At 44.6% G+C, this 25,279-nt stretch overlaps 1 protein-coding gene across 1 annotated transcript in view; it reads left to right on the top strand.

Moving 5' to 3' along the window:
• TM6SF1 (transmembrane 6 superfamily member 1) overlaps positions 1-25,279 on the top strand; it is a 161,576-nt gene that overhangs the window by 114,831 nt on the left and 21,466 nt on the right. Inside the window, exons 8-9 of the mRNA XM_077263646.1 lie at positions 407-499; positions 907-1,026. Coding sequence (XP_077119761.1) covers positions 407-499; positions 907-1,026 — 213 coding nt within the window. The remainder of the gene's footprint in view (positions 1-406; positions 500-906; positions 1,027-25,279) is intronic.

Below are 25,279 nucleotides of genomic sequence, written 5' to 3'. Positions count from 1 at the left end.
GGACTGTCACACAGCCGTGACACATGCAGTGAAGCAATCCAGGAAGCCGGGTTCCCACTGTAGCTTATTCGGTAAGCACTATAGCTTTCCGAATAAGCAGGTACCCGATCAAATTCACTCATCTTTACATGTGACGTAGCCTCTGACCAGTTCAGAAGCCTCAGTTACAAGATAAACCCATGGAAGCGGAGCAAAACTGAAAAACGGTGAAGATGCCAGAGGATGAGTACAATAGTAGGGGCAGGGACCTTAGGTTGAAAGCACCATCTCAGCACTGATGCCCCCTGCTGGAGTGGTGCTTTAACTAAATTGTATCAGTGTTCAAGTTAGTACATAACCCTATTATTTTTATGTATGTATAAAGGGTAAATTTGATGTTTTATATGCATTTTATCCTTGTCCACAGGTCGCTTTAGATTGTTCTTCTGACTTCTGTCGATTCTATACACAACTTCAGGAGCCGTATATAAAAGACCCCGCTACTTACTCAAAACTCCAGGTAATTTTTGTAAAATTGTCAGGATAAATTTCTCATAACAAATGGTATACTGTGTTATAAATGTGATACATACATGTGATACATAATGTGTAATGATCAAGAAAGGTTGAACTTGATGGATGTGTCTTTATTTTAATCAATGCAACTATATTATTGTTATTATATTATTATTTTTTTTAACAGAAACCATAGACATATTTTAGTCTGCAGGTATTTTATCAAAAGGAGAAATATACTACTTTACACTGATTTGTGGAGCAAAGTGTTCTTTCAAATGAATGAATGAACTCATTTACTACAGCATTTATACCATTGATTGTATCCGAGAAAACCACAAATGTAGTTACAAATCTTTTGGGGTTTGTTTGCACTGTTTTCACAGAATACCATATGTCTTTATTTTGCAGATGTTAGTATACCTGTTCTATTCCGTTCCTTCTAATCTCTTCACTGTGTACGGGCTCCTGGTTCCTGGATGCACGTGGATGCCAGATCTTACCCTTATTTATGCTGGTGGATTGGCTCAGGTAGTAGAAACATAGCATTCGACAAAACAAATAGAAGAGAATTATGCCAATATTATATTACATTTGATTAATGCTGAGTAACCAGTTCATGAACAGGCCATTTACCACCACACCTTCTTGACCAGGCACATTTTCAGGTTTTCCATAGAAAAGAAAGCGGATTGGCACATACCGTCCCGTGCAACAAAATCCTTTATTGTGGCATCATCATACCAACAGCAGGCAGATAAAACAGTGGAGCAAATACAGACGACGATCGTTTCACGCTTACATTGCTCTTCAACAGGTCATCGGCTAAAAACTTTAAAAATTGCATTCCCCTTTGCGTAGAAATTATTCCTATATATTGGACATACTTTTTGCTGGGCTAAAACAGAAATTTGGACTATAGTGTCTTTTTTACATTTTTGTTTTTAATTTATGCTTTCTTCCATTTTATTTTTGCTATTTTTAATGTTCTACATTGTGCCCCCATAAGGTTTTAAAAAACCTTTTGGTTGGGGGAGGGCATTTTAAAGTATCATTATATTATATTTTGCTGATTTTCCCTGCGGCATGTAAAGGTTCAGGCACCCCTGGTGTAATAATTATAGGGGACAACTCAGGAGACTCTTTGTGTGGAACAAGACAACTACAGGACACAGTTTTATAAGTGGTAAAGTCTATATTATCACACGGTGATTCAAACAGGTGCAGAGAGAAACTCAAGTCCACAACACTTGGTGCAAATATCAAATGCAGCTCAGCAGTCTATAGGAAACTTCAGAGGAAAATGCAATCATGCAGAAAGTCTATGAAGCACAATTATTCTTGAGGATACTTGACACAAATAAGTCCTTGCTTAGTCCACAACACAGATATGCTTATAAGGTAGTTCAAATAATATCTTAGCTCAACCAGGGACGTCTGGGTAATAGTCTCAGGTTCTTGCAGAGCAGAAACAGCTTACATGTCCAGCAAATGCAGATGGAAGCAAACACGAGCAGCAGATGAAGAAGGATTACTGGAACTGGTGTATGCAGCAGGAACTCAGAGCAGAGTAGCAGGATAAAAACCACAGGTTCACAGGCGCAGGTATATAGCCAGGGAGTCACCAGAGGTCAGGAGCTGGATGCAAGGCAGAATACTCTAGCACAGACTGAAGGCTGGGGTGGAGTTTTATAGCAGGAAGACACAGTGCACATGAGACCAAAGACGCCATCTTGGAAAAGGGCAGTAATGCACAAAAAGGTAATAAAAAATGTTCAGAGTCCTAACATTACTCCCTCCTTAGAAGCGGCCTCAGGACGATCCTGGACCTGGTTTCTCAGGGAATCTCTGATGAAAACGAGAAATCTTCTGTTGGGCATTGATGTTTTCCACAGGTTCCCAAGAGTCTTCCTCAGGGGGATATCCCTGCCATCTTATCAAATATTGGAGCCGATTCCTGCGAATCCTGGAATCAACAATTTCCTCCACCACAAATTGTTCTTGCCCATCAATCACCACAGGCTGCGGAGGTGGCACAACACGTCCCTGGAAGGTATTAGGAGATACAGGCTTTAGTAAAGATACATGAAAAACTGGGGGTACCTTCATAGTCCTAGGCAGCTTCAGCCGGCAGGCCACAGAGCTCACAATACCGTTGCTCTTGAAAGGGCCAATGAATTTCTGTCCAAGTTTTTGTGAAGGAACATTTAACTTCAGATTCTTAGTTGCTAACCACACGGAATCTCCTACCTTGAACATGGGTGCAGGTTTACAGAATCTATCAGCCGATCTCTTATAACGTTCTTGAGCTGATTCCTTCAGAACCTCCAGATTTTGCCTCATCGCAGTCAGCCTTTCCTCCACTGCCGGAACCGGAGAATTAATTGGAGACCTAGGTAAGATACATGGATGATAACCCAGATTGGCAAAGAAAGGTGTAAATTTAGTGGAGGCGCTCTGAGAATTGTTATATGAAAATTCGGCTAACGGCAGCAACTCCAACCAATCATCCTGGAGATGGCTGACATAGCTTCTTAGATATTGTTCCAGCGTCTGGTTGGAACGCTCAGTCTGACCATTTGTCTGGGGATGGTAAGCGGAAGAGAGACAGACATTAATATTGAGTGCAGAGCAAAACCCCTTCCAGAATCTTGAAGTGAACTGCACTCCACGGTCAGAGATGATCTCATCCGGAACCTGATTGCAACCGAAAAACATTCTGTATAACCAAGTTCACTGTATCTTTAGCTGAGGGGAGGCCGGTGCACAGAACAAAATGAGCAGCTATAGTCAGGCGATCAACTACCACCATGATTGTATTCATGCCCCCCGATGTAGGCAGCTCCACAATAAAGTCCATTGATATAGACCCCCAAGGGCGGGACGGAACAGGTAATGGTTGTAGAGGACCCGTAGGTGCCACATGAGGAGTCTTGTAAAGAGCACATACCTCGCAAGAGAGAACATAGTCCTTGGTATCCTTCAGGCAAGTTGGCCACCAGAAGAATCGGCTCAGAAACTCTTGTGTCTTCTGTACCCCCCTGTGACCAGCCAACTTGGAGTCATGTACCAACTTGAGGATCTGCAGACAGACGACCTCAGGGACGTAGATATGTCGATCTCTGAACCACATGCCACCCTTAAAGACAAGATTAATATCCACAGGTGGGTTGGCCAGAAATAAATCACCATCATAGGCCTCCCTGCACTCCTTCCACAAGTCCTGATCGTGGATAACTCCGATGAAATTGGCATCAGATAGAATGGTCTTGGACGGGGCTCCAGGTACGGAATCCGCAGCATGGATTCGGGATAAAGCATCAGCCCTCCCATTACGAGAACCTGGACGGTACGAGATAACAAAGTTAAATTGATTTAAAAATAAGTTCCAATGAGCCTGACGAAGAGAAAGACATCTAGCAGATCTAAGGAACTCTAAATTGCGATGGTCAATTAGCACTATGATCTGTTGTGCAGCTCCTTGCAGATGATGCCTCCATTCTTTGAAAGCCGCAATAATAGCCAGCAATTCTTTGTCTCCCACATCGTAATTCTTCTCTGCTGAGGTTAGTCTACGGGAAAAGAAAGCACATGGGTGTAGCAGACCCTTCTCTCCAGTTCTTTGTGAGAGAATAGCCCCCAAAGCATTATCAGAAGCATCCACCTCCACAATGAAAGTGTTGGATCTGGGTGTATCAACAGCGGTGCTGATGTGAAACAGATCTTAAGCCGATCAAAAGCTTCTTGAGTCTGTGATGACCACTTAAAGGGCTTTTCCTTCTTTGTCAAGGAAGTAATGGGACAGACAATATCAGAAAAATTTCGAATGAAGCGTCTGTAGAAATTTGGAAAAACCAATAAAACGTTGGACCTCCTTAATGTTCTTAGGTACCAGACAGTCAAGGATAGCCTGAATCTTACCAGATTCCATGTTCAGCCCCTGGGGAGAGATCATATAACCTAAGAACTGTATCTCAGAACGATGGAACTCGCATTTCTCCGGCTTAATATACAGATGGTTCTTTCAGACGTCTTAAAACAGTTTTGACATGTTCTTCATGTTCCTGTAGAGAGTCAGAAAAGATTAGTATATCGTCCAAATAGATCACTACAAACTGGTCCAACAAATCTCTGAAAATGTCATTAGCAAGGTGTTGAAACGTTGCAGGGGCGTTACAAAGCCCGAAGGGCATCACAAGAGATTCAAAGTGTCCATACGGGCATCTGAATGCTGTCTTCCACTCATCCCCTGGACGAATACGCACCAAATTATAAGCCCCACGAAGATCCAGTTTAGAGAACACCGTAGCATGGCGGACTCTTTCCAGTAATTCGGGAATCAGAGGCAAAGGGTAACGGTTTTGTACGGTTACCTTATTGAGTTCCCGATAGTCAACACAGGGTCTCAGAGTCCCATCCTTCTTCTTTACAAAAAAGATAGGTGCCCCTGCTGGTGAGGAAGAAGGATGAAGCCTTTGGCCAGATTTTCATCAATATACTCCTTTAAGGTTTGAAGCTCAGGTGCCGCCAAAGGGTATACGTTACCAAAAGGAATAGCTGCCCCAGGAAGCAACTCAATGGGACAGTCATAATGCCTGTGTGGAGGAAGCTGATCTGCATTCTTCTTGTCACAGATGTCAGAGAACTCTTTATATGCTGGAGGTAAAGAAAATACCTGTACATGTGGTTCCGTAGCTGTGAACTCAGGGACAGCTTCTGTTAATGCTGAGTTGCTCCTTGTTGGAAAGATAATCTCCTTGGTCTCCCAGTTGATAATTGGGTTCTGAGAACGCAACCAAGGAATGCCTAAAATCACAGGAAAATGAGAAGAAATTAGCAAGAAAGAAAGTTTCTCCTGATGATTAGGCTCCAACAAAATTTCATGGGGTACGGTCTCCTGATCCACAGGCCCAGAGATTAAAGGTGACCCATCCACTGTTTCCATGGTAATTGGAGGCTCTTTGCTGAATTTCAATACCATGTTCCTTGGCAAATGCGATATCCATGAAATTGCCACCTGTACCAGAGTCAATCATAGCTGCACTGGAAATCCACTGTCCTGAACACAGGATCTTAATAGGGAGAGAACAGTGAGAGTTCTTTTCCTTAAGCTCCTTGGGGGGTGAAGTCATAGAAAGTGAATGGAATACAGCGTTTAAAGGCAGGCTACACTCAGAGATGTCAGATTCATCATCACAGTTGTCATACTCCCCTACTGCTGCTAGCACCTTGTTAGGCCGTCTAGGACACTTAGGACAATTGCTCAAGAAGTGGTCAGACTGGCCGCAGTAGAAACATAAACTTTCACGAAGGCGATGCTCCCGGCGCTCATTGATCTCGCGCCTCTGAACGGAATCAATTTGCATGGGCACCTCCTCCACCTCCCGAGATGTTTTACCTGCAGGCTCTTTGGAAGGAAGGGAAAAGTTAGAAATACAGTTATATGCAGCGAACGTTTTGCCTGGCGTAAAGACAACAAAGCAGATTCAGCGGTTGCACGGCGATTAGGATCATCAAACATTAATGCCATAGCGGCCAAGAAATCATCCAAGTTATTTAACGGTGGGTCACGAGACTCAATCATCGGATTCGCCCAGGCGAGCGCTCGTGCGGTCAGCAGCATTATTACACACAATACTTTGGATCTATCATTAGGAAAACGGTCAGCATGCACATAAAAATATAGCATACATTGATTCACAAAGCCACGAAATTTGTCGCGATCACCATTAAATCTGAATGGGGTCAACTTAGGTGGGCTAGCTGGTGGCGGTTGCCCAGAGGGAAAAGTCGCTTGTGCAGCTATTTGCGTGCTTATGTCCTGAAAAGCCCGTCCATACTGGGACTCTATACCAGCAAGTTTGTTTTCCTGGGCTGCCATGCGGGTGCTTAAGTCCTGCAAAGTCTGCCCAAACACTTGTTGATTGAGCTCAAAGCTTCCAAACTTCTTTTGCAGACCTTCCACATCTTTCTGCAGTGATCTAATTATGGAAAACACCAGCTCTAGTCTGCTTCCTGCAGTCACTGTTCCAGCAGTCTCTTTTTTTTTTTTTTTTTTTTTAGGCTAGAGTATCCTGTAATAATTATAGGGGATAACTCAGGAGACTCTTTGCGTGGAACAAGACAACTACAGGACACAGTTTTATAAGTGGTAAAGTCTATATTATCACACGGTGATTCAAACGGGTGCAGAGAGAAACTCAAGTCCACAACACTTGGTGCAAATATCAAATGCAGCTCAGCAGTCTATAGGAAACTTCAGAGGAAAATGCAGTCACGCAGAAAGTCTATGAAGCACAATTATTCTTGAGGATACTTGACACGAATAAGTCCTTGCTTAGTCCACAACACAGATAGATATGCTTATAAGGCAGTTCAAATAATATCTTAGCTCAACCAGGGAGGTCTGGGTAATAGTCTCAGGTTCTTGCAGAGCAGAAACAGCTTACATGTCCAGCAAATGCAGATGGAAGCAAACACGAGCAGCAGATGAAGGATTACTGGAACTGGTGTATGCAGCAGGAACTCAGAACAGACAGGTTCACAGGCGCAGGTATATAGCCAGGGAGTCACCAGAGGTCAGGAGCTGGATGCAAGGCAGAATACTCTAGCTGTTGTGAAATTGGATTTTGGGCTCCCCCGGTGGCCACTGGTGGAATTGAACTTGTGTGCATCATCCCCTCTGTTCACCTGTTCCCATCAGGATGTGGGAGTCGCTATTTAACCTTGCTCCTCTGTCACTTCCATGCCGGTCAACATTGTAATCAGAAGCCTTTCTGTGCATGTTCCTGCTACCAGACAACTTCCAGCTAAGTCGGACTTTTGTCCTTGTTTGTTTTTTGCATTTTGTTCCAGTTCACAGCTGCAGTTTCGTTTCTGTGTCTGGAAAGCTCTTGTGATCTGAAATTGCCACTCTGATGTTATGAGTTAATACTAGAGTCTTAAAGTAATTTCAGGATGGTGTATTGATAGGGTTTTCAGCTGACCATGAAAGTACCCTTTCTGTCTTCCTGCTATCTAGTAAGCGGACCTCGATTTTGCTAAACCTATTTTCATACTTCGTTTGTCATTTTCATCTTAAATCACCGCCAATATATGTGGGGGCCTCTGTCTGCCTTTCGGGGAAATTTCTCTAGAGGTGAGCCAGGACTATATTTTCCTCTGCCAGGATTAGTTAGTCCTCCGGCCGGCGCTGGGCGTCTAGGGATAAAACGCAGGCTACGCTACCCGGCTACTGTTAGTTGTGCGGCAGGTTTAGTTCATGGTCAGTTTAAGTTTCCATCCTTCCAAGAGCTAGTTCCTATGTATGCTGGGCTATGTTCTCTTGCCATTGAGAACCATAACAGTTTGACCGGCCCGCAAAGGGTTAAATTAATTGGCAGAGAAAGGAGAGAAAAAAGAAGTCTGCTGAAAATTTTTTTTTTTTTTTTTTTCCTTCAGTTCTGAGTGTGCTTTCAATTGAATCTCTTGCAAGTCTGCCTATATTGCAGCCTTCCTCTCTCTCTCTCTCTCCTTCTAATCCTGGAATGGCTCTGTGTTCACCTGTTTAAAATGGATATTCAGAGTTTAGCTGCAGGTTTGAATAATCTCACCACGAAAGTTCAAAATTTACAAGATTTTGTTGTTCATGTTCCTATATCTGAACCTAGAATTCCTTTGCCTGAATTTTTCTCGGGGAATAGATCTTGCTTTCAAAATTTCAAAAATAATTGCAAGTTGTTTTTGTCCCTGAAATCTCGCTCTGCTGGAGATCCTGCTCAGCAGGTCAGGATTGTGATTTCCTTGCTCCGGGGCGACCCTCAAGATTGGGCTTTTGCATTGGCTCCAGGGGATCCTGCGTTGCTCAATGTGGATGCGTTTTTTCTGGCCTTGGGGTTGCTTTATGAGGAACCTCATTTAGAGCTTCAGGCGGAAAAAGCCTTGATGTCCCTATCTCAGGGGCAAGATGAAGTTGAAATATACTGCCAAAAATTCCGTAAATGGTCTGTGCTTACTCAGTGGAATGAGTGCGCCCTGGCGGCGAATTTCAGAGAGGGTCTCTCTGATGCCGTTAAGGATGTTATGGTGGGGTTCCCTGTGCCTGCGGGTCTGAATGAGTCCATGACAATGGCTATCCAGATCGATAGACGTCTGCGGGAGCGCAAACCTGTGCACCATTTGGCGGTGTCTACTGAGAAGACGCCAGAGAATATGCAATGTGATAGAATTCTGTCCAGAAGCGAACGGCAGAATTTTAGACGAAAAAATGGGTTGTGCTTTTATTGTGGTGATTCAACTCATGTTATATCAGCATGCTCTAAGCGTACTAAGAAGCTTGATAAGTCAGTTTCAATTGGCACTTTTCAGTCTAAGTTTATTCTATCTGTGACCCTGATTTGTTCTTTATCATCTATTACCGCGGATGCCTATGTCGACTCTGGCGCCGCTTTGAGTCTTATGGATTGGTCCTTTGCCAAACGCTGTGGGTATGATTTAGAGCCTCTTGAAACTCCTATACCTCTGAAGGGGATTGACTCCACCCCATTGGCTAGTAATAAACCACAATACTGGACACAAGTAACTATGAGAATTAATCCGGATCATCAGGAGATTATTCGCTTTCTTGTGCTGTATAATCTACATGATGTGTTGGTGCTTGGATTGCCATGGCTGCAATCTCATAACCCAGTCCTCGACTGGAACGCTATGTCTGTGTTAAGCTGGGGATGTAAGGGGATGCATGGGGACGTACCTTTGGTTTCCACTTCGTCATCTATTCCCTCTGAGATTCCTGAATTCTTGTCTGACTATCGTGACGTTTTTGAAGAACCTAAGCTTGGTTCATTACCTCCGCACCGGGAGTGCGATTGTGCCATAGATTTGATTCCGGGTAGTAAATACCCTAAGGGTCGTTTATTTAATCTGTCTGTGCCTGAACATGCTGCTATGCTAGAATATATTAAGGAGTCCTTGGAAAAGGGACATATTCGTCCTTCGTCATCTCCCTTAGGAGCCGGTTTTTTCTTTGTGTCTAAGAAAGATGGCTCTTTGAGGCCGTGTATTGATTATCGGCTTTTGAATAAAATCACGGTTAAATATCAATATCCGTTGCCACTGCTGACTGATTTGTTTGCTCGCATAAAGGGGGCCAAGTGGTTCTCTAAGATAGATCTCCGTGGGGCGTATAATTTGGTGCGAATTAAGCAGGGGGATGAGTGGAAAACCGCATTTAATACGCCCGAGGGCCACTTTGAGTATTTGGTGATGCCTTTTGGCCTTTCAAATGCCCCTTCAGTCTTTCAGTCCTTTATGCATGACATTTTCCGTGATTATTTGGATAAATTTATGATCGTGTATCTGGATGATATTCTGATTTTTTCGGATGACTGGGACTCTCATGTCCAGCAGGTCAGGAGGGTTTTTCAGGTTTTGCGGTCTAATTCCTTGTGTGTGAAGGGTTCTAAGTGCGTTTTTGGGGTTCAAAAGATTTCCTTCTTGGGATACATTTTTTCCCCCTCTTCCATCGAGATGGATCCTGTCAAGGTTCGGGCTATTTGTGATTGGACGCAACCCTCTTCTCTTAAGAGTCTTCAGAAATTTTTGGGCTTTGCTAACTTTTATCGTCGATTTATTGCTGGTTTTTCTGATGTTGTTAAACCATTGACTGATTTGACTAAGAAGGGTGCTGATGTTGCTGATTGGTCCCCTGCTGCTGTGGAGGCCTTTCGGGAGCTTAAGCGCCGCTTTTCTTCCGCCCCTGTGTTGCGTCAGCCTGATGTTGCTCTTCCTTTTCAGGTTGAGGTCGACGCTTCTGAAATCGGAGCTGGGGCGGTTTTGTCGCAAAGAAGTTCCGACTGCTCCGTGATGAAACCTTGTGCTTTTTTTTCTCGTAAATTTTCGCCCGCCGAGCGGAATTATGATATTGGGAATCGGGAGCTTTTGGCCATGAAGTGGGCTTTTGAGGAGTGGCGTCATTGGCTTGAGGGGGCTAGACATCAGGTGGTGGTATTGACCGACCACAAAAATTTAATTTATCTTGAGTCCGCCAGACGCCTGAATCCTAGACAGGCGCGCTGGTCGTTGTTTTTCTCTCGGTTTAATTTTGTGGTGTCATACCTACCGGGTTCTAAGAATGTTAAGGCTGATGCCCTTTCTAGGAGTTTTGAGCCTGACTCCCCTGGTAATTCTGAACCTACAGGTATCCTTAAGGATGGAGTGATATTGTCTGCCGTTTCTCCAGACCTGCGGCGGGCCTTGCAGGATTTTCAGGCGGATAGACCTGATCGTTGCCCACCTGGTAGACTGTTTGTTCCTGATGATTGGACCAGTAAAGTCATTTCTGAGGTTCATTCTTCTGCGTTGGCAGGTCATCCTGGAATCTTTGGTACCAGGGATTTGGTGGCAAGGTCCTTCTGGTGGCCTTCCCTGTCACGAGATGTACGAGGCTTTGTGCAGTCTTGTGACGTTTGTGCTCGGGCCAAGCCTTGTTGTTCTCGGGCTAGTGGATTGTTGTTGCCCTTGCCTATCCCGAAGAGGCCTTGGACGCACATCTCGATGGATTTTATTTCGGATCTTCCTGTTTCTCAGAAGATGTCTGTCATCTGGGTGGTGTGTGACCGTTTCTCTAAGATGGTCCATTTGGTTCCCCTGCCTAAGTTGCCTTCTTCTTCCGAGTTGGTTCCTCTGTTTTTTCAAAATGTGGTTCGTTTGCATGGTATTCCGGAGAATATCGTTTCTGACAGAGGAACCCAATTCGTGTCTAGATTTTGGCGGGCATTCTGTGCTAGGATGGGCATAGATTTGTCTTGTCTGCTTTCCATCCTCAGACTAATGGCCAGACCGAGCGGACGAATCAGACTTTGGAGACATATTTGAGGTGTTTTGTGTCTGCAGATCAGGATGATTGGGTTGCTTTTTTGCCTTTAGCGGAGTTTGCCCTCAATAATCGGGCCAGCTCTGCCACCTTGGTGTCTCCTTTTTTCTGTAATTCGGGGTTTCATCCTCGATTTTCCTCCGGTCAGGTGGAATCTTCGGATTGTCCTGGAGTGGATGCTGTGGTGGAGAGGTTGCATCAGATTTGGGGGCAGGTGGTGGACAATTTGAGGTTGTCCCAGGAGAAGACTCAGCTTTTTGCCAACCGCCGGCGTCGGGTTGGTCCTCGGCTTTGTGTCGGGGACTTGGTGTGGTTGTCTTCTCGTTTTGTCCCTATGAGGGTTTCTTCTCCTAAGTTTAAGCCTCGGTTCATCGGCCCGTACAAGATATTGGAGATTCTTAACCCTGTGTCCTTCCGTTTGGACCTCCCTGCATCTTTTTCTATTCATAATGTTTTTCATCGGTCATTGTTGCGCAGGTATGAGGTACCGGTTGTGCCTTCCGTTGAGCCTCCTGCTCCGGTGTTGGTTGAGGGCGAGTTGGAGTACGTTGTGGAAAAAATCTTGGACTCCCGTGTTTCCAGATGGAAACTCCAGTATCTGGTCAAATGGAAGGGATACGGTCAGGAGGATAATTCTTGGGTGACTGCCTCTGATGTTCATGCCTCCGATCTGGTCCGTGCCTTTCATAGGGCTCATCCTGATCGCCCTGGTGGTTCTGGTGAGGGTTCGGTGCCCCCTCCTTGAGGGGGGGGTACTGTTGTGAAATTGGATTTTGGGCTCCCCCGGTGGCCACTGGTGGAATTGAACTTGTGTGCATCATCCCCTCTGTTCACCTGTTCCCATCAGGATGTGGGAGTCGCTATTTAACCTTGCTCCTCTGTCACTTCCATGCCGGTCAACATTGTAATCAGAAGCCTTTCTGTGCATGTTCCTGCTACCAGACAACTTCCAGCTAAGTCGGACTTTTGTCCTTGTTTGTTTTTTGCATTTTGTTCCAGTTCACAGCTGCAGTTTCGTTTCTGTGTCTGGAAAGCTCTTGTGATCTGAAATTGCCACTCTGATGTTATGAGTTAATACTAGAGTCTTAAAGTAATTTCAGGATGGTGTATTGATAGGGTTTTCAGCTGACCATGAAAGTACCCTTTCTGTCTTCCTGCTATCTAGTAAGCGGATCTCGATTTTGCTAAACCTATTTTCATACTTCGTTTGTCATTTTCATCTTAAATCACCGCCAAAATATGTGGGGGCCTCTGTCTGCCTTTCGGGGAAATTTCTCTAGAGGTGAGCCAGGACTATATTTTCCTCTGCCAGGATTAGTTAGTCCTCCGGCCGGCGCTGGGCGTCTAGGGATAAAACGCAGGCTACGCTACCCGGCTACTGTTAGTTGTGCGGCAGGTTTAGTTCATGGTCAGTTTAAGTTTCCATCCTTCCAAGAGCTAGTTCCTATGTATGCTGGGCTATGTTCTCTTGCCATTGAGAACCATAACATCTAGCACAGACTGAAGGCTGGGGTGGAGTTTTATAGCAGGAAGACACAGTGCACATGAGACCAAAGACACCATCTTGGAAAAGGGCAGTAATGCACAAAAAGGTAATAAAAAATGTTAAGAGTCCTGACACCTGGTCAAGATTACTGTTCTTGTGAACAGTTAATAATCAAGTTGAAGATAAAATGATCTCTAAAAGACCTAACGTTAAAGATGACACATTTCCTTTGTATTTTAGGCTAAATAAAAATAATAATTATATATATATATATATATATATATATATATATATATATATATATATATATATACACTCACCGGCCACTTTATTAGGTACACCATGCTAGTAACGGGTTGGACCCCCTTTTGCCTTCAGAACTGCCTCAATTCTTCGTGGCATAGATTCAACAAGGTGCTGGAAGCATTCCTCAGAGATTTTGGTCCATATTGACATGATGGCATCACACAGTTGCCGCAGATTTGTCGGCTGCACATCCCAAAGATGCTCCATACAAGGCAGGATGGATCCATGCTTTCATGTTGTTTACGCCAAATTCTGACCCTACCATCCGAATGTCGCAGCAGAAATCGAGACTCATCAGACCAAGCAACGTTTTTCCAATCTTCTACTGTCCAATTTTGATGAGCTTGTACAAATTGTAGCCTCAGTTTCCTGTTCTTAGCTGAAAGGAGTGGTACCCGGTGTGGTCTTCTGCTGCTGTAGCCCATCTGCCTCAAAGTTCGACGCACTGTGTGTTCAGAGATGCTCTTAGGCCTACCTTGGTTGTAACGGGTGGCGATTTGAGTCACTGTTGCCTTTCTATCAGCTCGAACCAGTCTGCCCATTCTCCTCTGACCTCTGGCATCAACAAGGCATTTCCGCCCACAGAACTGCCGCTCACTGGATTTTTTTTCTTTTTCGGACCATTCTCTGTAAACCCTAGAGATGGTTGTGCGTGAAAATCCCAGTAGATCAGCAGTTTCTGAAATACTCAGACCAGCCCTTCTGGCACCAACAACCATGCCACGTTCAAAGGCACTCAAATCACCTTTCTTCCCCATACTGATGCTCGGTTTGAACTGCAGGAGATTGTCTTGACCATGTCTACATGCCTAAATGCACTGAGTTGCCGCCATGTGATTGGCTGATTAGAAATTAAGTGTTAACAAGAAGTTGGACAGGTGTACCTAATAAAGTGGCCGGTGAGTGTATATATACACATACATATATATATGTATGTATATAACAAACACTTCTCCAAAACATGAAGGAAACACCAGAATACCATTTCCTAGATATCACTGAATTATATATTCCAGTTGCAAATCTTTGGTCTCGCAATGGGTCTGAGGATCTCATCCCGGTACTTAATGGCAGTCAGGGTACCTCTGGCTAGTACATGGAGAGCTGTGCAGACCCCTGTTGTGAATTCCGTTCTCGAACTCCCTCCTGTGGTCATGAATGGTACTTTGGTGAGTTCTGTCCGTGGACTCCCTCTGGTGGCTGTGAGTGGAGCTGCTGGTTCTGAGATTCCTTCTCCAGCTGCCCTCGTTTGGGGCTAGGCTGATTCTCTATTTAACTTCACTCAGATCGCCAGCTGTCAATGTTCTAGTACTGGTTCAGATCTCTCCTGGATCTTTCTGAGGACCTGTCTACTCCAGCACAAGCTAAGTTCCTGCTTGTTCATTTCTTACATATGGTTTTTTCTTGCTAAGTTCTAGTCCAGCTTGCTATCATGAAACTACCTGGCTATCTGGAAGCTCTGGAGGTGCAGAGTGGCACCACCGCATCGTGAGTCGGTGCAGGGGTATTTTTTGCACACTCTGCGTGGTTTTTGTGTTGACCGCAAAGATCCCTTTTCTATCCTCAATCTGTTTAGTTAGACTGGCCTCTCTTTGCTAAAACCTATTTCATCCTGTGTTTGTGATTTCCTCTTATCTCACAGTCAATACTTGTGGGGGGGCTGCTTTTACCTTTGGGGAAATTTCTCTGAGGCAAGTAAGGCTTTGTTTCCTTTCTTCTGGGGTAGTTAGCTCTTAGGCTGTGAAGAGGCGTCTAGGCAGAGTCAGGCACGCTCCACGGCTGTTTCTAGTTGTGTTGATAGGAGTAGGGTTTGCGGTCAGCAGAGTTCCCATTTCCCCAGAGCTCGTCCCGATTCCGTGTTTAACTATCAGGTCATTCCTGGTGCACCTAACCACCAGGTCCATAACAGTACAGCTGGCCCACAAAGTGTTAATGCATCTCAATAGAGGGAAAAGAGAAGTTCTGAGACCATTTTTTTTTTCTCTGCAGTGTGTATTGCCTTTCTTTTCCCCTTAAACTCTGGGTGGTTCAGAACTTAGGTGTGGATATGGACATTCAAGGTTTGTCCTCTAGTGTAGATCAACTCGCTGCAAGGGTACAAAACATTCAAGATTATGTAGTTCAGAATCCTATGTTGGAGCCTAGAATTCCAATTCCTGATTTGTTTTCTGGGGATAGATCTAAATTTCAGAATTTCAAAAACAATTGTAAACTGTTTCTTGCTCTGAAACCCCGCTCTTCTGGTGACCCTATTCAGCAAGTAAGAATCATTATTTCTTTGTTGCGTGGCGACCCTCAAGACTGGGCATTCGCCCTGGCGCCAGGAGATCCTGCATTGCGTAATGTAGATGCGTTTTTTCTGGCGCTGGGTTTGCTTTATGATGAACCGAATTCTGTGGATCAGGCAGAAAAAATGTTGCAGGCTTTGTGTCAGGGTCAGGATGAAGCGGAGGTATATTGCCAGAAGTTCAGAAGGTGGTCTGTGCTTACTCAGTGGAATGAGTGTGCCCTGGCAGCAATTTTCAGAAAGGGTCTTTCTGAAGCCTTTAAGGATGTTATGGTGGGGTTCCCCACGCCTGCTGGTCTGAATGAATCAATGTCCTTGGCCATACAGATCGATCGGCGCTTACGTGAGCGCAAAACTGTGCACCATTTGGCGGTATCCTCTGAGCAGAGGCCTGAGCCTATGCAATGTGATAGGACTTTGACCAGAGCTGAACGGCAAGAACATAGACGTCAGAAGGGGCTGTGTTTTTACTGTGGTGACTCCACTCATGCTATCTCTGATTGTCCTAAGCGCACTAAGCGGTTCGCTAGGTCCGTCACCATTGGTACTGTACAGCCTAAATTTCTTCTGTCCGTTACTCTGATTTGCTCTTTGTCATCCTATTCTGTTATGGCATTTGTGGATTCAGGCGCTGCCCTAAATTTGATGGACTTGGAGTTTGCCAGGCGCTGTGGTTTTTTCTTGGAGCCCTTGCAGCATCCCATTCCTTTGAGGGGAATTGATGCTATGCCTTTGGCCAAGAATAAGCCTCAGTATTGGACCCAGTTGACTATGTGCATGGCTCCTGCGCATCAGGAGGATATTCGCTTTTTGGTGTTGCATAATCTGCATGATGTGGTCGTGTTGGGTTTGCCATGGCTGCAGGTCCATAATCCAGTATTGGATTGGAAATCAATGTCGGTGTCCAGTTGGGGGTGTCAATGGGAACATGGGGATGTTTCATTATTGTCAATTTCTTCCTCCACTCCTTCTGAAGTCCCTGAGTTTTTGTCGGATTACCGGGATGTATTTGATGAGCCCAAGTCTAGTACCCTACCTCCTCATAGGGATTGTGATTGTGCAATTAATTTGATTCCTGGTAGCAAGTTCCCTAAGGGACGACTTTTCAATTTGTCTGTGCCAGAACACGCCGCTATGCGGAGTTATATAAAGGAGTCCTTGGAGAAAGGGCATATTCGCCCGTCGTCGTCACCATTGGGAGCAGGGTTCTTTTTTGTGGCCAAGAAGGATGGTTCTCTGAGACCTTGTATAGATTACCGCCTTCTTAATAAAATCACGGTCAAATTTCAGTACCCTTTGCCTCTACTGTCTGATTTATTTGCTCGGATTAAGGGGGCTAGTTGGTTCACCAAGATAGACCTTCGAGGGGCGTATAATCTCGTGCGTATTAAACAGGGCGATGAATGGAAAACAGCATTTAATACGCCCGAGGGCCATTTTGAGTACTTGGTGATGCCATTCGGCCTTTCTAATGCTCCCTCTGTGTTTCAGTCCTTTATGCATGACATCTTCCGAAAGTATCTGGATAGATTCATGATCGTATATTTGGATGATATTTTGGTCTTTTCGGATGATTGGGAGTCCCATGTGAAGCAGGTCAGAATGGTGTTCCAGGTCCTTCGTGCTAATTCCTTGTTTGTAAAGGGATCTAAGTGTCTCTTTGGAGTTCAGAAGGTTTCCTTTTTGGGCTTCATTTTTTCCCCTTCTACTATCGAGATGGATCCTGTTAAAGTCCAAGCTATTTATGATTGGACTCGGCCTACATCTGTGAAGAGCCTTCAGAAATTTCTGGCTTTTGCCAATTTTTACCGTCGCTTCATCGCTAATTTTTCTAGTGTTGTTAAACCATTGACTGATTTGACCAGGAAGGATGCTGATGTGGTGAATTGGTCCTCTGCGGCCGTTGAGGCTTTTCAGGAGTTGAAACGTCGTTTCTCTTCGGCTCCTGTGTTTTGTCAGCCAGATGTTTCGCTCCCTTTTCAGGTCGAGGTTGATGCTTCTGAAATTGGAGCAGGGGCTGTTTTGTCTCAGAGAAGTTCTGATTGCTCTGTAATGAAGCCATGCGCTTTCTTTTCGAGAACGTTTTCGCCTGCTGAGCGTAATTATGATGTTGGCAATCGGGAGTTGTTGGCTATGAAGTGGGCATTCGAGGAGTGGCGACATTGGCTTGAAGGAGCCAAGCATCGCGTGGTGGTCTTGACAGATCACAAGAATCTGACTTATCTCGAGTCTGCCAAGCGGTTGAATCCTAGACAGGCTCGTTGGTCGCTGTTTTTCTCCCGTTTCAATTTTGTGGTTTTCGTACCTTCCGGGTTCTAAGAATGTGAAGGCTGATGCCCTTTCAAGGAGTTTTGTGCCTGATTCTCCTGGGGTTCCTGAGCCGGCTGGTATTCTCAGAGAGGGGGTAGTTCTGTCTGCCATCTCCCCTGATTTGCGGCGGGTGCTGCAGGAGTTCCAGGCTGATAGACCTGACCGTTGTCCAGTGGAGAAACTGTTTGTCCCTGATAGATGGACTAATAGAGTTATCTCTGAGGTTCATTGTTCCGTGTTGGCTGGTCATCCTGGGATTTTTGGTACCAGAGATTTGGTGGCTAGGTCCTTTTGGTGGCCTTCCTTGTCGCGGGATGTGCGTTCTTTTGTGCAGTCTTGTGGGACTTGTGCTCGGGCTAAGCCCTGCTGTTCTCGTGCCAGTGGGTTACATTTGCCCTTGCCGGTCCCGAAAAGGCCTTGGACGCATGTTTCCATGGATTTTATTTCAGATCTTCCTGTTTCTCAAAGGATGTCGGTCATCTGGGTGGTTTGCGATCGCTTCTCTAAAATGGTCCATTTGGTACCCTTGCCTAAATTGCCTTCTTCCTCTGATTTGGTTCCATTATTTTTCCAACATGTGGTTCGTTTGCATGGCATTCCAGAGAACATCGTGTCTGACAGAGGTTCCCAGTTTGTTTCAAGGTTTTGGCGGTCCTTTTGTGCTAAGATGGGCATTGATTTGTCTTTTTCTTCGGCTTTCCATCCTCAGACAAATGGCCAAACCGAACGAACCAATCAGACTTTGGAAACTTATCTGAGATGCTTTGTTTCTGCGGATCAGGATGATTGGGTGACCTTCTTGCCATTAGCTGAGTTCGCCCTTAATAATCGGGCCAGTTCGGCTACTTTGGTTTCACCTTTTTTTTGTAATTTTGGTTTTCATCCTCGTTTTTCTTCAGGGCAGGTTGAGCCTTCGGACTGTCCTGGTGTGGATTCTGTGGTGGACAGGTTGCAACAAATTTGGACTCATGTGGTGGACAATTTGACCTTGTCCCAAGAGAAGGCTCAACGTTTCGCTAACCGCCGTCGCCGTGTTGGTCCCCGACTTCGTGTTGGGGATTTGGTTTGGTTATCATCTCGTTATGTTCCTATGAAGGTTTCTTCTCCTAAGTTTAAGCCTCGTTTCATTGGTCCTTATAAGATTTCTGAAATTCTTAATCCTGTATCATTTCGTTTGGCCCTTCCTGCTTCTTTTGCCATCCATAATGTGTTCCATAGGTCGTTGCTGCAGAGATATGTGGCGCCTATGGTTCCCTCCGTTGATCCTCCTGCTCTGGTGTTGGTCGAGGGGGAGTTGGAGTATGTGGTGGAGAAGATTTTGGATTCTCGTATTTCGAGACGAAAACTTCAGTACTTGGTCAAATGGAAGGGCTATGGTCAGGAGGATAATTCCTGGGTTGTTGCCTCTGATGTCCATGCTGCCGATTTAGTTCGTGCCTTTCATTTGGCTCGTCCTGATCGGCCTGGGGGCTCTGGTGAGGGTTCGGTGACCCCTCCTCAAGGGGGTGGTACTGTTGTGAATTCCGTTCTCGAACTCCCTCCTGTGGTCATGAATGGTACTTCGGTGAGTTCTGTCCGTGGACTCCCTCTGGTGGCTGTGAGTGGAGCTGTTGGTTCTGAGATTCCTTCTCCAGCTGCCCTCGTTTGGGGCTAGGCTGATTCTCTATTTAACTTCACTCAGATCGCCAGCTGTCAATGTTCTAGTACTGGTTCAGATCTCTCCTGGATCTTTCCGAGGACCTGTCTACTCCAGCACAAGCTAAGTTCCTGCTTGTTCATTTGTTACATATGGTTTTTTCTTGCCAAGTTCTAGTCCAGCTTGCTATCATGAAACTACCTGGCTAGCTGGAAGCTCTGGGGGTGCAGAGTGGCACCACCGCATCGTGAGTCGGTGCGGGGGTATTTTTTGCACACTCTGCGTGGTTTTTGTAGCTTTTTGTGTTGACCGCAAAGATCCCTTTTCTATCCTCAATCTGTTTAGTTAGACTGGCCTCTCTTTGCTAAAACCTATTTCATCCTGTGTTTGTGATTTCCTCTTATCTCACAGTCAATACTTGTGGGGGGGCTGCTTTTACCTTTGGGGAAATTTCTCTGAGGCAAGTAAGGCTTTGTTTCCTTTCTTTAGGGGTAGTTAGCTCTTAGGCTGTGAAGAGGCGTCTAGGCAGAGTCAGGCACGCTCCACGGCTGTTTCTAGTTGTGTTGATAGGAGTAGGGTTTGTGGTCAGCAGAGTTCCCATTTCCCCAGAGCTCGTCCTGATTCCGTGTTTAACTATCAGGTCATTCCTGGTGCACCTAACCACCAGGTCCATAACAGACCCCCAAAGGAATGCCTCCCCACACCATTATTGAACCACTGCCAAACTGGTCGTGCTGGAGGATGTTGCAGGCTGCAAAACGTCTCCACAGCGTCTCCAGGCTCTGTCACATGTGCTCAGTGTTTACCTGCTCTCATCCGTGAACAGCACAGGGCACCAATGTCGAATCTGCCAATCTTGGTGTTCTCTGGCAAATGCCAATGGCCTTGCACGATGTTGGGCTGTAACCACAACACCCACTTGTGGACGTCAGGCCCTCATAGTCTGTTTTCTACACTTTGAGTATATATATGGATGTTTTGGGCCAGCTGGAGGTCATTTTGCTGGGCTCTGGTGCTGCTCCTCCTTGCACAAACGAGGAAGTAGCGGTCCTGCTGTTTTGTTGTTGGCCTACTATGGCTCCCTACACATCTAGTGTACTGGCCTGTCTCCTGTATCTGCTCCATGGTTTGGACACTGTGTTGACAGATACAGCTACCTTTCTTGCCACAGCTCGCATTGAAGTGTCATCCTGAATGAGCTGCGCTACCTGAGACATGTCTGTGGGTTGTAGACATCGCCTCATGCTACTGTAGGGTTGAGGGCAATGACAAAATGCAAAAGTAAGCAAAACAACAGATAAAAAGGATGAGAACATAGAAATGGTCTGTGGTCACCTATTGCAGAACCACTTCTTTATGGGGGTTGTCCTGCTAATTGCCTATCATTTCTGCCTGTTCCACTTGCACAACAGCAGGAGAAATTGATTCTCAATCGGTGTTGCTTCATAACCGGACAGGTTGTTCTCAAAGCAGCGTGATTGACTTGGAGTTACATTGTGTTGTTCCCTTTACTTTTTTAGCAGTGTATATACAGTGGGTACGGAAAGTATTCAGACTCCTTTAAATTTTTCACTCTTTGTTTCATTGCAGTCATTTAGTAAATTCAAAAAAGTTCATTTTTTTCTCATTAATGTACACTCTGCACCCCATCTTGACTGAAAAAAAATAGAAATGTAGAAATTTTAGCAAAATTATTAAAAAAGAAAAACTGAAATATCACATGGTCATCGGTATTCCGACCCTTTGCTCAGTATTGAGTAGAAGCACCCTTTTGAGCTAGTAGAGCCATGAGTCTTCTTGGGAATGATGCAACAAGTTTTTAACACCTGGATTTGGGGAACCTCTGCCATTCTTCCTTGCCGATCCTCCCCAGTTCATTCAGTTTGGATGGTAAAAGTTGATGGACAGCCATTTTCTGGTCTCTCCAGAGATGCTTAATTTGGATTAGGTCAACTTTTTTTTTTTTTCAGATGGTGTCATATTTGCATCAAGAATTTGTTCAAATTTCTTTGAATCCATTCTTCCCTCTACCCGTGAAATGGTCCCCGTGCCATTGGCTGCAACACAAACCCAAAGCATCATTGATCCACATCCATGCTTAATGGTTGACGAGATATTCTTTTCCTGAAGTTCTGTGCCCTTTTTTCTCCACACATACCTTTGATCATTGTTTGCAAAGAGTTCTATGTTAACCTCAACGGTCCACAGAACTTGTTTCCAAAATGCATCAGGATTGTTTAGATGTTCTATTGCGTACTTCTGAATTTTATGATGAGGATGCAGGAGAGGTTTTCTTCTGATGAGTCTTCCATGAAGGCCATATTTGTGCAGGTGTCTCTGAACAGTAGAACAATGTACCACAACTCCAGTCTTCTAAATCTTTCTGAAGGCCTTTTGCAGTCAAGCAGGGGTTCTGATTTGCTTCTCTAGCAATCCTACGAACAGTTCACACTGAAATTTTATTTGGTCTTCCAACCCTTATCATGACCTCCAATGTTCCTGCTGCTATTTTATTACATTTCGAACTGAGGAAAGGGCTACTTATAGCCTTCTCCTGCTTTATGTGCCTCCACTATTTTCATTTTTAGAATGCTAGGCAGCTGCTTAGAAGAACCGATGGCTGCTGTTTTTTGGCACAAGGCTAAAGGAGGAATTTTTTTAAATGTAAAAACTGAAAATAAAAATTTTCATTTAAAGATTTTTCTGTATTTTCATGACTATGAAAATTGTACATTCACACTGAAAGCATCAAAACTATGAATTAACACATGTGGAATTATATAACAAAAAAGTGTGAAACAACTGAAAATGTCTTATATTCTAGGTTCTTCAAAGTAGCCACCTTGTGCTTTGATGACTGCTTTGCACATTTTTGGCATTCTCTTGATGAGCTTCAAGAGGTAGTCACCGGGAGTGGTTTTCACTTCACGGTGTGCCCTGTCAGGTTTAATAAGTGGGATTTTGTGCCTTATAAATGGGGTTGGGACCATCAGTTGTGTTGTGCAGAAGTCTGGTGGATACACAGCTGATAGTCCTACTGAATAGACTGTTAGAATTTGTATTATGGCAAGAAAAAAGCAGCTAAGTAAGGAAAAACGAGTGGCCATCATTACTTTAAGAAATGAAGGTCAGTCAGTCTGAAAAAATTGGGCAAACTTTGAAAATGTCCCCAAGTGCAGTGGCAAAAACCATCAAGCGCTACAAAGAAACTGGCTCACACGAGGACCGCCCCAGGAAAGGAAGACCAAGAGTCTCCTCTGCTTCTGAAGACAAGTTTATCCGAGTCACCAGCCTCAAAAATCGCAGGTTAACAGAAGCTCAGATTAGAGACCAGGTCAATGCCACAGAGTTCTAGCAGCAGACACATCTCTGCAGCAACTGTTAAGAGGAGACTTTGTGCAGCAGGCCTTCATAGTAAAATAGCTGCTAGGAAACCACTGCTAAGGACAGGCAACAAGCAGAAGAGACTTGTTTGGGCTAAAGAACACAAGGAATGGACATTAGACCAGTGGAAATCTGTGCTTTGGTCTGATGAGTACAAATTTGAGATCTTTGGTTCCAACCAGTGTCTTTGTGCGACGCAGAAAAGGTGAACGGATGGACTCTACATGCCTGGTTCCCACCGTGAAGCATGGAGGAGGTGTGATGGTGCTTTGCTGGTGACACTGTTGGTATTTGTTCAAAATTGAAGGCATACTGAACCAGCATGGCTACCACAGCATCTTGCTATTCCATCCGGTTTGCGTTTAGTTGGACCATCATTTAATTTTCAACAGGACAATGACCCCAAACACACCTCCAGGCTGTGTACGGGCTATTTGACCAAGAAGGAGTGATGGGGTGCTACGCCAGATGACCTGGCCTCCACAGTCACCAGACCTGAACCCAATCAAGATGGTTTGGGGTGAGCTGGACCGCAGAGTGAAGGTAAAAGGGCCAACAAGTGCTAAGCATCTCTGGGAACTCCTTCAAGATTGTTGGAAGACCATTCCCGGTGACTACCTCTTGAAGCTCATCAAGAGAATGCCAAGAGTGTGCAAAGCAGTCATCAAAGCAAAAGGTGGCTACTTTGAAGAACCTAGAATATAAGACATATTTTCAGTTGTTTCACACTTTTTTGTTAAGTATATAATACCACATGTGTTATTTCATAGTTTTGATGCCTTCAGTGTGAATATACAATTTTCATAGTCATGAAAATACAGAAAAATCTTTAAATGAGAAGGTGTATTCAAACTTTTGGTCTGTACGGTATATATAGTAACATAGATAGCAAGGCCGAAAAAAGACATTTGTCCATCCAGTTCAGCCTATATTCCATCAGAATAAATTCCCAGATCTACGCCCTTCTAAAGAGCCTAATAACTGTAAGATGCAATATTGTTACGCTCCATGAAGATGTCCAGGCCTCTCTTGAACCCGTCGACTGAATTCGCCATCAGCACCTCCTCAGGCAAGGAATTACAGATTCTCACTGCCCTAACAGTAAAGAATCCTCTTCTATGTTGGTGGAAAAACCTTCTCTCCTCCAGATGCAGAGAGTGTCTCCTTGTGACCGTCACATTCCTAGGTATAAACAGATCCTCGGAGAGAAATTTGTATTGTCCCCTTATATACTTATACATGGTTATTAGATCACCCCTCAGTCGTCTTTCTTGTAGACTAAATAATCCTAATTTTGCTAATCTCTCTGGGTATTGTAGTTCCCCCATCCCCTTTATTAATTTTGTTGCCCTCCTTTGTACTTGCTCTAGTTCCATTACATCCTTCCTGAGCACCGATGCCCAAAACTGTGCACAGTACTCCATGTGCGGTCTAACCAGGGATTTGTAGAGGCAGTATAATGCTCACATGATGTGTATCCAGACCTCTTTAAATGCACCCCATGATCCTGTTTGCGTTGGCAGCCTCTGCTTGGCACTGGCTGCTCCAGATAAGTTTATCATTAACTAGGATCCCCAAGTCCTTCTCCATGTCAGATTTACCCAGTGGTTTCCTGTTCACTGTGTAATGGTGATATTGATTCCTTCTTCCCATGTGTATAACCTTATATTAATCATTGTTAAACTGCATATGCCGCCTTTCGGCCCAAGTTTCCAACTTATCCAGATCCATCTGTAGCAGAATACTATCTTCTCTTGTATTGACTGCTTTACATAGTTTTATATCATCTGTAAATATCAATATTTTACTGTGTAAACCTTTTACCAGATCGTTAATAAATATATTGGAGAGAATAGGTCCCAACACCAACCCCTGTGGTACCCCACTGGTCACAACGACCCAGTTAGAGAATATACCATTTATAACCACCCTCTGCTTGCTATCACTAAATCAGTTACTTAGCCATTTACACACATTTTCCCCCAGACCCAGCATTCTCATTTTGTGTACCAACCTCTTGTGTGGCACGGTATCAAACGCTTTGGAAAAATCAAGATATACCACGTCCAATGACTCACCTTGGTCCAGTCTATAGCTTTCCTCTTCATAAAAACTGATTAGATTGGTTTGGCAGGAGTGATTCCTCATAAACCTGTTGTGAATTCCGCTCTTGGGCTCCCTCCGGTGGTTGTAAGTGGCACTTTTGTGAGTTCTGCTCTTGGGCTCCCTCCGGTGGTTTTGAGTGGAACTGCTGCTCCTTGGATTTAGCAGTCAGCAGCTGCTTCCACTGATCTTCTTTCTGGCTCGGCTATTTATCCTGGCTCTATCCTTCAGCCTGGGCCAGTTGTCAATGGTTCCTGCTTGGATTCACATCTCTGCTTGGATTTCCCTGATATTCTGACCAGTTCAGCAAAGATAAGTCCTTGCTTGTTCTTTTGCTGTCCACATATTGTGGACTTAATCGTTCAGCTCTTTCTATGTTTTTTCTTGTCCAGCTTGTCAATATGGATTTATTCAGTTAAG

The sequence above is a fragment of the Ranitomeya variabilis genome, chromosome 5 (assembly GCF_051348905.1).
Source record: "Ranitomeya variabilis isolate aRanVar5 chromosome 5, aRanVar5.hap1, whole genome shotgun sequence".
Taxonomy (NCBI): Eukaryota; Metazoa; Chordata; class Amphibia; order Anura; family Dendrobatidae; genus Ranitomeya; species Ranitomeya variabilis.
This window is presented reverse-complemented; position numbering and strand designations above follow the sequence as displayed.